Below are 15,420 nucleotides of genomic sequence, written 5' to 3' on the forward strand. Positions count from 1 at the left end.
CTGTCACGGTCCACAATATTACTGCTGATGAATAACTACTTGCTGTCACGGTCCACAATATTATTGCTGATGAATAACTACTAGCTGTCACGGTCAACAATATTACTGCTGATGAAAATAGAGCCGAGGATTACTAAATTGGTAGAAGCACCCAAGGTTTATCCTTCTCATTAGGATAATTTCGAAATGTTTTAACTTTTTTTGTATGACATTCTATTCTGAGTTCAATAAATAGTTTTATGATTTCCAAGCTCAATGTTTCTATTTTACACCTTTCTTTGCTATATTTTACTAAAAAGGTAGAAATATTAATACATATTCATTTCTTATAAATTGTTTTTAAAATTAAAAAAAAAAAACGATTTCCAGGGGGCGCTTAGTAATATTTTTCCTGTAAAGGGTGCAGTAGGACAAAAAAATTTGGGAACCACTGGTCTATATGATCAAGTTCAAAAAAAAAGAAGCTTGAAACGCTTATAGAATTAAAAAAATTCTACAGTGTACAAAAAGAGTAGAAGAAGCTATATGTCTATAAGGTAGGTAGGAGCCCGTGCAGTCCTTCTGCTTTAGTTTTGTCATATCCCACGTTTATTTATGATATATATGCATCTTGATAATAATAATTATTAGTATTGAATAACATAATATTATTTATTTTATTTTTGATGATATCTACTAAGAAAGATATGGTTTTGTTTAATGGTATCTTCTTATAATTGAAGGCTTGACACCCTCATGTCTTATATGATATAATATATAGGTATATTATATGAAGGGGTTGTATGTTACAAACACATGAGTTTGAAAAAAAAAATCAATTTCAAGAGTATTTGAGACAGTAAGAATGAAAATTACACATCATTTATTCTCCATTGCAAAAAAATTAATTTTATGTAAATATAAAGAAATGATATATGTATATTATATACACAGTATATATAGTTTAATTTGTTTAATTTTATATATTTTGTATATAGTATATAGAAATAATTTTGTATGTAGTATTACTGTACTATTAAATAGCATTAATAAACATGGTGTGTATTTGGAGGAATTATGACAGTTTGAAGAGAATAGACCTGAAGTGTCCACTAAACAATGTTAAAAAAGTTTTTAAATTGAATTATTTTCTCAAGTGTTTCATTTTGTTTTTGAAAATGGAGTCGGCCCAATTGGCGAGAAACTATGATGCAGTGCGGAAATATATATTATGGATTATTTAAGGCATATTGTTTTCAATACTTTTTTTTTTTAATTTTTACCTGTATAAATTAATTTATTTGTAAATGAAATTGTTTCCTTGTAAAAACAAACTGTTCTATTTCTACGTTTAGAAAATTTCCTGTAATAATAAATAAGAACAAAGCTTAGTAATGATAAAGTCTAAAATATCAATTTTTGTTTATTTCATTTATGTTCAAATGTTATAGTGATATAATTAAATAAATTTTGTGTCACTTTTATACATAATAAAAAAGATTTGTTGTCAATTTTTTTTTTTTTTAAATAGAAGAATCTGTTAATAGTGAAGTTTTTAAATACAGAAGAAAAATAACACCACGATACATATATAATTTAAGTGCATTTACTAAAAATTTAATTTCCGGTTAAAGAAAATTAACTTATGCCGCTTTCATTCTCATTAAACTTGCAAAAAGTACATAATTAAAATATTCTTCTTATTGAAAAAATCTAAATAACACCTTCATCCGCTCGTATCTTTGTGAAATTGAATAAGCTTTAGTCTATTGTTGGCTCAATGCCAATTCAAATAATGCTAATCTAAATGTGCTTAATATTTATTTAATATTTTAGATCGATATATTACATTACATCCATGATAACGGCTACGTACATGGAGATATTAAAGGAGCAAATTTATTATTAGGATTGGAAAAAGGTACTGAAGATCAGCTATTTCTTGTCGATTTTGGATTATCTTGTAAATATCACGTTGCAGAGTTTAAGAGAGATCCCAAAAAAGCTCACAACGGTACCATAGAATATACAAGTCAAGATTGGCATTTAGGAGGTAAAAGTTATTTTAACTAAATTTTTGTTTGCATATATCTTTTTATTCCCTTAAATTTAAGATACTATATATTTTTTTATCTTTTTTTTTTTTTCTGGTTATAATTGAGTCTAAATTATACCAAAATATGAATTTTACATCAATTTTATTTTTTTATTTTTAATGGATAAGGAGGCTGCTGGAGCTAGCAATAGACACTGACGTACAATACTTTTCAGTAAGACATGTATTTAGTGACTGCATCTTCAATTGAAATCAAATATCAATACAGAATCTTATAACTTCTTCAAGACTGGTTTTATTGTTCAAATAAAATACACCAAATTGACTAACAAACTTAAAGTAGAAATTAAAAAATACAAAATTCAAAATTTAATTAACTTTACTGAGAATCTTACAACTACTGACAAATCATTATGGCGGACAACTAAATTTTAAAGACTTTAATTATCCTCTTCTCACCGAATCCCAAAGCTGGACCAGAACTGAAGAAAAATCGCAAATATTCGGAAAACACCTTTCTTCCGCATCCTGATATCCTTAACCCAATTCATCTTGAATGTATTAAAGCAAAACTAAATTTTCCACTTCAATTGACCCTTCCACCTAAAGCATTTCATCCATCAGATATATCCAGTATCATTCAGAGATTAGCTAACCGCAAAGCTCCTGGATATTACCTAATAACATCCCATATCCTAAAACTTCTTCCTAGAAAAGCCATCCTATTCCTACCATATATAACCATTCTCACCTACATATATAACCATTCTCACCTACATATATAACGCTGTTCTCCGTTCCACATATTTCCCTGACCCATGGAAATTATCTATAGTCAAAATGATACCCAAATCCCATAAGCCAGCAGAATACCCATCCTCCTACCGTCCTATCATGGGCGAAATCCTCGAAAAACTCATTTTGAAACGCTTATACCCTCAACAATATTACTGCTGATTGAAACGCTTATACCCCATCCTTGATTCCAATCATATAATACCAGATCACCAATTTGGATTCTGAACCTTCCACTATCCAGCAATGTCTTCGTGTGGCGGACATTGTCTCGTCTTCTTTAGAGCGCGAAATGTACTGCGTGGGAGTCTTTTGAGTCTGGCACCCGGGACTGCTTTTCAAACTCCGTAAATTCCTACCTCCTTCATACTTTCTCATTATTCGTTCCTTTCTCACTGATAGATTATTTAAAGTAAACCGCAATGGTTCATATTCATCCCTCTTCTTTCAGTCCGCTGGTGATCCTCAGGGTAGTATCATCGGTCCCATCCTCTACCCAATCTATACAGCAAACATCCCAACCAATCCTAACACTATCCTCACCACATATGCCGATGACACATGTGTGCACGCTATTAAGAATAACCCTTTAATTGCATCCCAAACTCTTCAATCCCATATCACAGCCCTCGAAGAATGGTGTCGTAATTGGAGGATTAAAATAAATTCCAACAAATCCCATCAAATTACCTTTACCCTACGTCGTAAACCTACTGACTGCCGTATAGTATACTTCAATAATATTGCCCTTACCCCTGTCGAACAGATCCACTATCTTGGACTACATCTGGACAAACGACTAACCTGGAATCCTCACACAAGACTGAAAAGAAAGGAAACTGCACGTCGATTTCGACTATTACAGCACTTACTAGACAAACTCCATCTGTAACCGATCTAGCCCGAACCAGATATCAATCCTTCCATTACAAACTCCCTAACCACTCAAACCCATTAGTTTCTAATCTTGCTTCCTCTTTTATTCCGGACAATCCTCCGAGGTGTCTGACAAGAAGATGGCCTCGAGACCTTATATTGTAAAAATGTTTTTAGAGTGCTACCAATGGGTAGTTTCTCTACATGCTTGTACCATACCATTATGATTTCCTCAAATTTACTTGATGTATTTTATGTACAGTTGTAAATATCAATAAATAAATTTTTTTTAAAAAATTATTATAAATACTAATATATCACTCACTTATCGGTTGATAAGTGAGTGATATTTAAACAATAAAATATGATTTAAGTGTTTTTACTTAACGTTTTAATTAAATTTTTTAGTAATATCCTTGATCAATAATAAATTTTAACCTGTAGTGCCTACTCGACGTGGTGACTTGGAAATTCTTGGTTTCAATTTACTTCAATGGATGGGCTCAACACTACCTTGGGAAAAAGACATGAAAAATCCTGAAAAAGTTTACCAAAAGAAAAAAGAATTAATGTCTAATGTCAAGAGTTATTTGGCTAAACATTATCCACAAGTTCCTAAAGGTAAATTAGTTTGTCATCTTTTTAGTTATTAATGAGTTTGCACAAGTTTCACTTAGGGATTTTAGTTATTAATGAGTTTGCACAAGTTTCACTTAGGGATTTTAATCAAACTGCACATTTTGTTTTTATTGCTAAAGGATATTTGCCAATAAAAATATAAATTGGGTTTAAGTGTTTTAGGGCTTTTTGAAACTGATTCTTATGTCCTGATTACGACATTGAAAGTTCGAGATGTTTTACCATTACTATATATAACCAAAATTAGTACTTCTTTTTTTTTCATTATAAATTTTAATAGACTGTTAAACATCTAGGCCACGGATAATGATAAGCTATTGTCAAGGGAGGTGTCACTTTCCTAGCTTATGGTTGGGAGAGCTATAGCACCTCCCTTTGACCTTGGATTGTCCCGAACAATGTTTAGCTTCCACCAGCTGTGATCATTCTAGGTTCTGCTGCCTTAAAGGATTTTAACATTCCTTCAATTTTTTTTTATATTATTGAATTTAGTTTTTGATATATATAAATTTATTTATATATATCAAAAACTAATATTAATTAGTAATATTAATAGTAAATTAAGTAAATTTATTTACTTATGTATTCTTTTATTTTACACACTTCCAATAACATTTTTTACATGTTCAAAAGGTTTTTCTTTTTTTCATTACTTTAGTTTAAAAATATTCATGTATGAGCTGATTGCATACATAGATTCAGTGGCATACGCGGGGATAATGTGTTGTCATGGTTAAAAAACAGGTATTTCAACTTTATTTGGCTAAATATTAAATTATATACATCTTATCAAGTTATTTAAATTAAAATATAAAATCCTAAATGGGAATCCTAATACAGTAGAAAATGTGGTGATGATTGACTTTACTTTAATATTGTTGAGGGAGAGTTAATATTATATTGGTAAATAGGGCGCAAGGAAATTAAAATATAGCAGCTACATCCTCATGGAATTAAACTTAGTTTTTTTTTCATTATTAATTAAATGATTTGTGAGGATAAAGAACAATATTGGCATTATTATCATTTGAGCCATAGAGATATAATGCCAACTCACAATGACCTAGTCCATCTGGCAAATATCTTTCATAGTTCTATAAGTACGTAGTTTCATTAAAATTGGTCAAAAATCTCTCTGCTGATTTGCTTGATAGTTGTTATTGATTATTGCTTATCAATATTATATGCTTGTGCACATCCAGTGACTAATAAAAATACTTTATTTTTTTTATGTTTATAGTTATAGCTGAATATTTGTATTATGTTGGAAATTTGAAATATGATGAAACTCCTGACTATAAATATTGCAAAGAATTGTTCCTGAAAGAGTTAAAATCATTACCGAATGCCAAAGGAAAACTCGATTTTTGTTTAGTAAACGATGAGAACCAAACTCCAAAAAAGGGTCGAGGTAAAAGAAAGACTATAGAGGTTGAGGTAAATGATAAATCAGATTCAGCTGAATCAGCAGAAGAGATGTCTTCACCTAAGAAAGCCAGAAGGAAAGTGATCAAAGACAAGACAAACTCATTGGTGCCTGGCGATGATGATGCCAGTCCGAGCAGACCAGTGAGGAAAACAAAGAAAGTTAAAGACAGCGCGCCTAAGCCCAGTTGGAGGGACGCTCCCACTGTACAAGCGAGTAATATCAACAACAAGGCTGGAGTTTATGTTAAGAAAGATGAACCTGTTAAAAGAAAACGAGCGGCCAAGTGATTGTGAATTGCATTTTTTTGGATGTATACAAAAAACAATGCTTATTCCTGTATTTATATATATTTGTAAAACAACAGTGTATATAACTTATATTTATATCGTTTTTAACCTTCCTCTGTCAGTATTTCTTGACCTAAGCCATTTTACGATTGTTTAGTTTATAATCATTTTACTAAATTACACTTTTCATTTAAATTAAGATGTTTTTTTAATGTTATATAATTGTTGTCATACCAATTATTAAGACTGGAATTTATTGTGCTACTTAACATTAATATTAACTTATTGTAGAGCTATCTTAATATAGTTTTAGTTTAAATGCTTTAGTTCATAATGTCAGTTGTAAAACTTGACTTCTCTATGTCAACTGTTTTTCCTACCTTACCACTGTTAAGTTTGTGCATGAACATGCATATGTATTGATTGATTCAATGGATGAAACATAAAAATTATTTTTTTAATAATTATTATTAAAAATTTGGAATTTGTTTTTTTTTTTTTCATTTCCATCTAATGATAAAAAAAAAATAATTATTAAAAGAATTGTAAATATTTTCAATAATAGGAAAACAGGAATAATTCTCAATAAAGGATATTTTATTAAACAACATTGTTCACAGTATATATTGTTTGTCTCATATACAACTAAGCGCCATTGGCAATTCATGAACAAATGTCGCCTGGTTGCGTTCCCTTTTCTATTTAGTGTTGGTCTTTTATATTTTCATTGTGTTACGTTTCTTTTATGTGTTTGTTTGGTACTGAAAGAGATTGATAAAATATTTTCATTGAATTTTAACCAAAGTTTGGTTCAATCCATTTTCATAAATTCTACAGAGGACGATAGTGCATATTTTTTCAAGAATTGTGCCACATTTTGTTTATGAAATACTATGGGTTGGAATCCAGTATTATTATTATTATTATGGGAACGAAGACTCTTGCTCATATGGCTATAAATGATCTAGTCCATTGATAACTTGTGAAAAATAAAATACAAACATTTCTTGATAATAGTATATTATTATTGTTAAAGCCTCCTCAAATCGACTATGTCTTTTTGTTGGAAGGCTTTAAAATGAACAAAAAAACAAACTGGCTCGGATTAAACATTTATTTGGTTCAATTTATACGTTTTAAAAACTAAAACTAAAATAAACAAAATATGATTAGTAATGAATACAATTAAAAATGAAAAGGCCAATCAGATGAAAATAAAATAGTTGTATAGATTATGAAGATGAAAATAAAATAGTTGTATAAATTATGAAGATGAAAATAAAATAAACTAATTTACAAATAAATAAATACTAGTCGACGTAGGGTTGCTCTACTTCGATAGTTCTGCTGCCATTATGTGTAGGTCGCAACTCTGGTAGCTAAATAAACCGCTGCAATGGTCCAAATATCCAATAGTCCTGTTAATGTATTGGGCGAGCCGACAAAATGAATGCAGACAGAGTTGGTTACTCACGTTCATGGCCACTAATTATCCGGAACTCATATTAAAGTCGAAACACAGAAGTGGTCTGGTTTCGAACTGTATTGACGACTAAAACACTCAACAAATGTCCAAACTATAAACGCAAACAGGGCTGCTGAGGACGCTATCAGGGCCACTAATTAGTCGGAACTGCTATATTAAAGTCGAAACACAGAAAAGGTCTGGTTTCGAACTGCAATGACTCACTAAAAATGTCCAAACTACTAAATTATAAGGGCAGACAGGGCTGCTTAGATGCTACCACGGCCACTAATTAGCCAGACCTGCCATAAAAAACTAAGATGGTCGGTCCGTTGCTAGGTGACGCTTCTTAGCAACAATTATCACCCCTAGCAACTGTCTCTATTACTCATTATTACATATACATATATACATCTTATATATCGTACATATATACATCTTATACATCGTATATATACATATACATTATATACATCTTACTTTAATCTGTTTGAAAAGAGAATAACCTTTTTTGTCTTCTAATGCCTAGCATCAGTTAAATTGTATTAACAGATGAAAGTTTTTTGTTTGTCTTTTTTATTACCATTTTGTAGTATCTTAATTTTTTTAAATAATTGTTAATTAGTTTTTTAGTCTTTAAAAACTTAATAGAGCTCATAAAATGATTTTGTGATTTATATCATTAAGAACAAGTGAATGGCAATGAGCATTTATTTTATATAGAGGCTGCATCGTTCCATTGTCTTGAAAAAACTTCTTTTAGTTATCAATTATTGAAATATTAATTTTTCATACAAATGATTAAATAAATGTTATTTATCAAGACAATTTACCCGATATCTATATAGCCCTGTATTTCACAGCAATTATTTATAAATGGTAAATAATTCTCAATTCAAACTTGTGAAATAAAGGATAACTTTTCATATATAATTATAGACATTTTCTTATATCATCAAAATAATATTTTCTAAGTATTATTGATATTAACTTTTTTTTAATATTTTATTGTTCTAATTTCAATATCTTTGATCTGTTCATGGCAACAGTAAACATTTTTGTATTTTATTTCACATTAGATATAAAATATACTATATAATATTATCTTAAACTTGGAATTGATAGCTGACAGATAAAATTGAGGTTTACCTTGCAGCAAAAATGTAAAAGATTAATTAAAAAGGGAAAAAATGACAAAAGTAGATTTTATAAAATTTATTTCAATTTTATATATGTATATATAGTTGACCGTAAAAATTAATATATAAGAAGATGGTCAGGGTTGCGGACAAAAGAGAACGTTTTGCCCCACTTTGCAGGGCTGTTCAAAGGTAAAGGTTGAACAGCTATCAAATTTATAAATGCACCGTGTAATAAATTTTAGTCTAGAATGTATTGGCGAATAATTCGTTTGTCTTTTATTTATTTAGTCCATTTTGTCAGTTAGTTTTGTAAATGCTATATTCATATTGTAAATATTGTCTCACAATATACTTCTAATCTATTTATACTTACATTTACGTATTTTCTGTTTCTTATTTGTTTTAATCATCTTCTATTAGCTTGTGTTTGATTTATTTTTTGTTAATTATTTATCCTTTTTTAATAAAATTCTTGTTTTTTTCTTTTGTGTCCATAGTTTTAAGTTGTTGTTATTCAGATGTTTTAAAATGTTTATTTTATTAGCCGTGTTAGTTATTTATGTTAGTTAGTTGTTTTTTTTCTCATCTTCTATTTCTTTATTTACTGAAAACCTTTTTTAGACATATTAGTATATTTTAGCTGTTTTATTATATATTTGAATATTTTTAGCTGTTCAACCTTCACCTTTGAACAGCCCTGATGAAGCCCTACAAAGTGGGGCGAAACGTCGGAAAATAAATAGTTGTAAACTATTTTTGTTTCTCTTTTGACCGCAAACCTGACAGGGAACCTTCTTATATTTCAATTTTAGTTTACATCAAGAAATATACAGATCTAGACAATAAATAACTTATAAAAATATAGATATTTCATAATACAATATACGTTAACATAAAACAAAACAAAATTATATTAAAATTAACTTTATTTGGGGCTTCTCTTGAGATGTATGGTAATAAAATATCTCTTACAAAAGGTTACAAATTTATATCCAAATAGTTTATATAATGATTTTGGCATAAATGCAACAATCAGTCTCAATGCGCTTAGGTGATAGTTCATAAAATTATTGTGATAAAAAGAAAATGCACCTTAATATACAACCATAATAATTAGCTTTAATGCTAGAATCATTAATAGAGATTAGTCTTCATACTTTGGAATTATTTATAATAAAATAATAAGATACTCCACGGTACAAGTTGTAATAAGGAAGTTTCTACATATTTAATAATTTTTTTTTAAAATTCAAATAATTCAAATCAAAGATTAAATCTAAAGCAGACAAATCTAAGACCACTGATGCTAATATTTGGAGGAAATGTGAGCAATTCACATACAAAAAAAAATATCACTATTTGCAGGTAACGAAAACAGGATTGCAAATTTCATCAAATCCAAATTGAAATAAAATATTAATCAATCATTTTATATAGAAATACAACAAAAATTTATCAACCCAGACATTATTGGGAAGTTCATGAAGTTATAAAACTTAATATATAAAAGAATTTATACATATATATTTATATACACTTATTTATGCGAAATTAATACTATTTTATTCATTTGTACATAATCAAAACTGATAATTAAATACCATACAATGGCTCCGTCTCAGTTTTATCACATCAAACACATTATTATTGCTAGATCAATTCGCAAACCATATCACACATGGTTCAAAGACACTTTAATTCAGTCAGTTTATCAGAAATTCCAAACAAAAAAAAAAAAGATTTTTTTTCTCTAATATTTATTAAATTGGTTCACTTTTTTGTTATTCAACAATAAGATCTTGAAAGTGATATGAACAAAAAATTTTTTTTATTGTTTCCGAAAATCATGTTGAAGTTGAAGAATATGAAAATATTTTAGTTAATTCCAAATAAATTAAGGACTATATAATTTAATCTGTGTAATGTAATAATATAAAACTACATCATTAAGGTCAGTTCCCAAAACTATTTCCAACATGTTATCAAAAAGAACCATATTCATATGATTAAAAATAAATAATACATAGAATTGTAACAAGTTAGAAATTGATTACAACTTATGACCAAGTGGGGCATTCATAGAGACCTATTTAAGTATATGAATTAAAAATATTTTATGCAATACAAGACTCGAAAAACTTTTTAACACCATCTCTCGCATACGGTATATAAGAAAGAGAATACCACGTCATTGCAAGCCATTGAAGTATCATGAAGAACAAAGACATCGCTGCTTTATGAAACTAAAAGCATAAAAGAGGTTTTATTAAAATATCTCACTTGTTGAATAAAAATCAATTGCAATTAGACTCACATATAAGGCAGCAAAGAGAGTTAGGCCCATCATCACAAGAACCAAAATAGTAGCTATCAAACGTGTTTCTGCAAACATCCTTTTAAGCTGCTTTACAGGGCCCATAAGGAAGCAGGTACTACAATAATTAAATAACAATGTCATCATTATAAAAATTAAACTGGTACCACTGTCATAATAAAGAATGAGTTGGTTGGTTGTGACAGTTCTACGACTACAGTTTTCACATCTAAAAATAGCAAAGAAAACCTATCTATTACTAAGTAACATTTCAAACCACATTGAAGGACTTAATCAAGGATTATGTATCAAACATATGGATCACATATTTACTTTTTATATTTTGTTTAACTTATTAGTTCTAAATCAAAAGTAACTTTTATTTATACCTTCAATGTTTGACTTTTTTTTTGTATTATTATTTTGAAACAAGAGAAAATGGTTTTCCATTGATGCAACTATAGAAACACCTAATGTCCAGATCTCCCTTTCATTATTATTAGTAATCTTCTACTAATAATACTTCTAGCTAATACTCCCGCTCGCCCTTTGGAGCCTACCCATAGAAGAAACCTTTTCGATGATTTGATAATGTGCTTATCAAGTTGATCCCAATGCTAATACTTATCAGCTACCGATTGCCTATTTTTTCAAGAAAAGTATAAGAACACGCCATTTTTGACATCTCTGACCCATTTATAACAATTTGTTTACTTTATAATCATGATGCAGAACAGGCAATCAATTCATATGGGAGAGTAGAATTCGCAGATCCTAAAAATTAGAGGGCACTTAATATTTTTTTTAAACAAAGGTACATTTTTTTTTATTCAGGAATAAAATGACTGATTTCTGAAAAGTCACAGTTGCAGTATTATATTTAGAGTTTAAAAATAAAATTTATTAATAAACATTTTGAGAAAGCCATAGAGCATATACATCTATGAGCAAATAAAATTATCAACTTGTTGGGAACGATAAAGTAAAAAAACTATTCCCTTAGGGCATGATGCAATTTAGAAAAAAAAAATTCAATATGAGAACTAACAAAAGCTTAAATCATGGTGAAACGAAATATTTATCATTTCATTTACATAAATGCTGAAGAGAATATTAATACCTGGTAAAACAACAAGGAAGTTCACCAAATAATTAAAGTTGTGTTTAAAAAACTATACTATAACTATTTAATTTAGGAAATTAATTATTTTAGTGACAATTAGGAACAAAAATGAGTTTAATAGATACATAATGAAATTAAGACAATCACACCCCCAAGGAATCATTTTCTGTTGAAGCTGGAGCCTACATTAGCATAAATATGAATCTGTTTATAGTCTCGGGCTATAACCACAACTAGTCTCAATGGGGTAATATGTTAGTAGCATTTACTATAAAGATGTAGCTTACAAAACAAAATCAGAAAACTTCAAACTGAAACTACATCACTTTCAATCTAACCAGTGCATTTAAATAATAATGTTATCAATCATAACCTATGATAAGCTGAAACTCAGGTACCAAATATATTTGAAATTATATTTTATCATTAGCTTCACCACCAATATGGATACTAAAAGACCAAATCTTTTAAATAACTTTCATGCAAAATTAGCACATACTAATATTAATAACATAGTTTCTTGAAATGCATCACTTACCTCATCATTGATACAACATTCCCAATTGTGTAAAATATAACAAACAACGAAAGACCCTTATGCAAAAATAAAGATAAACTAGCAAACACTGAAATAATAAGACCTAATATAAAACATATAATAAATCCCTTAATCCTGGTAGACCAACTAAGGGAATGGCTTTCCAAATCCTGAAAACAGAAACAGTATATATACATATCAATGAGATAACTAAAAGTTGAAATGCATAAACAACTGAAATTATTAATTAATAATTAAAACTTACTGGAAAAATACCAGTTGTACTATCATCATCCCTATCGTTACCATTTAAAAATCTCTTGAGCTTATCCATTCTGGTAAAGATACTTCATCAAACTATACCCCAACCAATTGTAAAAAATTCTTTGAATTATGACAATACTGATCAACAGGTCAAAACAACATGCTTAACAGGTGTTTCCACTTCCCAATATCCAGCTTTACTTTTGCTAGAACTTTAAAAACGATAATTTTAAAACATTGAAAAGTAATAATAATATTAGCAGTTTTAATATAGGCAAATTTAATTTTTTATTATAAAATGAAATCAATAATTAAGTACCTGACTAATAAATTAGCCTATTGCCAACATAATGAAAAGGTTATGTAAGGTTAGGTTTGTTTACATAGAGGTTACATATTATTGCTTATCTTAAGTTCCGACCATCAAGGAATTTTAGTTTCAGGTTTAACTAAAATTTAAATTATTTCTTCTTGTAATTTTGTTTTATTATGCAGTGGTGTTAATCTTTTCTTTGTGCATCCATAAATCAAATGGAAAATCCAATCAAAAGCTTGAATGCTCTTGTGCCAGTGGAAGAATTGGCAGAAGACATATTAAGAGATAAATCAGAAGTAGTTGCAATAGATCGAAGAAGAAACGAGAACAGGGAAGGCCTCAGAGGACTCTTGAAGATGAAAGAAGAAAAGGTATGGATGGCAGTCGGACCACTGTTAGTAAGGCTGCCTAAAGAGAAGGCAAAGACTATGCTCAATGAAGATCAGAGGGTTCTAGATGTTGAAGTAAACAAAATCAGGAGTGAACTTAAAGTGAAAGTTAATAAGTTGAGGGACTTAGAATTTGAAGAACCTGTTCCTGGGCTTCACTTAAAGCCTCTGACTAAAGAAGAATTTGCTGCTGTTGGACAAGTGTTGGGGCACCATTCTTGATCTATTATGTAATATTTATCATACAGACTTTCTTCAATTTTTGTAATTAATATTGTAAATATTGGTATGTAGAATGCTTTAAAAATATAATGTTTTTTTTTACAGTTTTCACTCTTGTTTTCTATCCTATGTTGAAAATTAAATAAATATACACATTTAACTTTAATTTACTCTCCAATTAGAGATCCCTAAACAGGTGCATTACTCTTTTTAAAAAATGTATTGTGTTGAGCAGATCTGTTGAACATATTGACTGGAAAGGATTATGTTGGACTGATATTTTTTTTGAATATTGGGAATATTGTTTGTTTATCTTGTAAAAAAATATTTTCTTGCTTAATTAATGGAGATTATAAATAAACTTGAATATTAAGGAATTATAAATGATGTAATAAATAATAAATAAAAACAATGTACTCGTGGATTATAAATTGAAAATTATTTTTGTTTTTTTAGGTCAATAAAATACTTAAAATTCTATACTCAATTTGTGGGAAAGCCTGTGTTATGAGATAAAGTTAAGAAATAGTTTAATTTAATATATTGACCTATCTTAGAGGAATGTTGTTGTAAATTAGTTCCATGGGTTAACTTTTTTTTTATCTTAAATGGGTGAATCCACGCCTAGATAGTAGGGTTGTTTAGTTTTTGTATTTTGACAGGTTTTATTGGAGATTGGGAATTATCAATATATAGCAGTTATTTTTCTGTATGGCTATTAAACTCCTCATTCTGTTAATTCATTGATAAATTAAGAAGCAATAACTTTAAAGGTTATGTTTTTAGAGGTGATAGCATGTTTTCATAGTTGAGGTGTCAATGTAACAAGTTTTATTCTTTCTTAATATTAATTACCAACCTTGATCACTTTCTTACACCCACTATGCTCACAACTTTTCTCTCTTCACCAATTTAATTCCTAGTTATGGGAACTGCTAAATGAAAAAAAAAAGTTGTAAGAAATAGAAAAAGTAAAGAACAATCTAATGTTTATCAATCTCTTATCTTATATTTGTGTATGGGCTTATCTATGGTATTCGTATTTTTTTTATATTTATTTTAAATTGCAACAGTTATAATTATTATCTCAGTTATGAGTACATTATTTTGTTCTATTATTTACTACTTATGTTATAATTAAATAGTCACATTTTTTCAAATATATATATATGATAATAAAGTCTTATCACATATATATAATCTATTCTCCATTTTGAAAATAATTTTCATAGAAAAAATTAAATGATTAATAAGGAATTATTTCCTAATTTAATTTAGATATCTAAAAATACAGAAATGTTTTTAAATTAGAGGACCATATCTTACTAAATATATTATGGAACTTTAAAAATTCACAAATGTACCTAAATCAAAATTGTGGAATCGTGCGATGAAACTATTGAAGAAAATAGCTGATCACCTGTTGAATCAAAAAATATTTTTAGTTATCCCTTTTCCGTTTTAGAATATTTTTTAAATAATGGAATAGTTTAAGTTGAAAAGAAAATAAAGCTCTAAAATAAAAAGTAATGAGTATGATGTTTTTTTATTAAAGTTGGTTAAATATATTTTTTTTAGTAATTTCA

The 15,420-nt window shown here is 28.6% G+C and overlaps 3 protein-coding genes across 4 annotated transcripts in view; 2 read left to right on the forward strand and 1 right to left on the reverse strand.

The window, feature by feature from the left end:
• The window catches only part of ball (ballchen), a 13,084-nt gene extending 6,537 nt beyond the window's left edge, over window positions 1–6,547 (forward strand). Inside the window, exons 5-7 of the mRNA XM_014415513.2 lie at window positions 1,816–2,032; window positions 4,151–4,327; window positions 5,586–6,547. Of these exons, the coding sequence (XP_014270999.1) occupies window positions 1,816–2,032; window positions 4,151–4,327; window positions 5,586–6,061 (870 nt within the window). The 3' untranslated portion in view covers window positions 6,062–6,547. The remainder of the gene's footprint in view (window positions 1–1,815; window positions 2,033–4,150; window positions 4,328–5,585) is intronic.
• A 2,179-nt stretch (window positions 6,548–8,726) lies between these two features.
• Window positions 8,727–14,844, reverse strand: LOC106677526 (vesicle transport protein SFT2B). Of its 2 annotated transcripts, none has more exons than XM_014415514.2 (5): window positions 14,694–14,844; window positions 12,909–13,119; window positions 12,644–12,813; window positions 10,983–11,100; window positions 8,727–10,911 (listed from the first exon to the last, which is right to left on the reverse strand). In XM_014415514.2, exons 2-5 carry the CDS (start codon window positions 12,975–12,977, stop codon window positions 10,783–10,785), a joined length of 486 nt encoding a protein of 161 aa, XP_014271000.1. In that variant the 5' UTR covers window positions 12,978–13,119; window positions 14,694–14,844; the 3' UTR covers window positions 8,727–10,782. The 2 variants fall into 2 exon arrangements, with proteins under 2 accessions (XP_014271000.1, XP_014271001.1); XM_014415515.2 differs by lacking the exon at window positions 14,694–14,844 and adding an exon at window positions 13,227–13,328.
• On the forward strand, window positions 13,439–13,941 carry Pdrg1 (Pdrg1 prefoldin-like subunit). Its single transcript, XM_014415516.3, has one exon. The coding sequence runs from the start codon at window positions 13,439–13,441 to the stop codon at window positions 13,832–13,834; it is 396 nt and encodes a 131-aa protein (XP_014271002.1). The 3' UTR covers window positions 13,835–13,941.
• Window positions 14,845–15,420: the final 576 nt, after the last annotated feature.

The sequence above is a fragment of the Halyomorpha halys genome, unplaced genomic scaffold, assembly GCF_000696795.3.
Source record: "Halyomorpha halys isolate HHAL.00 unplaced genomic scaffold, Hhal_1.1 Scaffold102.1, whole genome shotgun sequence".
NCBI classification, from domain to species: domain Eukaryota; kingdom Metazoa; phylum Arthropoda; class Insecta; order Hemiptera; family Pentatomidae; genus Halyomorpha; species Halyomorpha halys.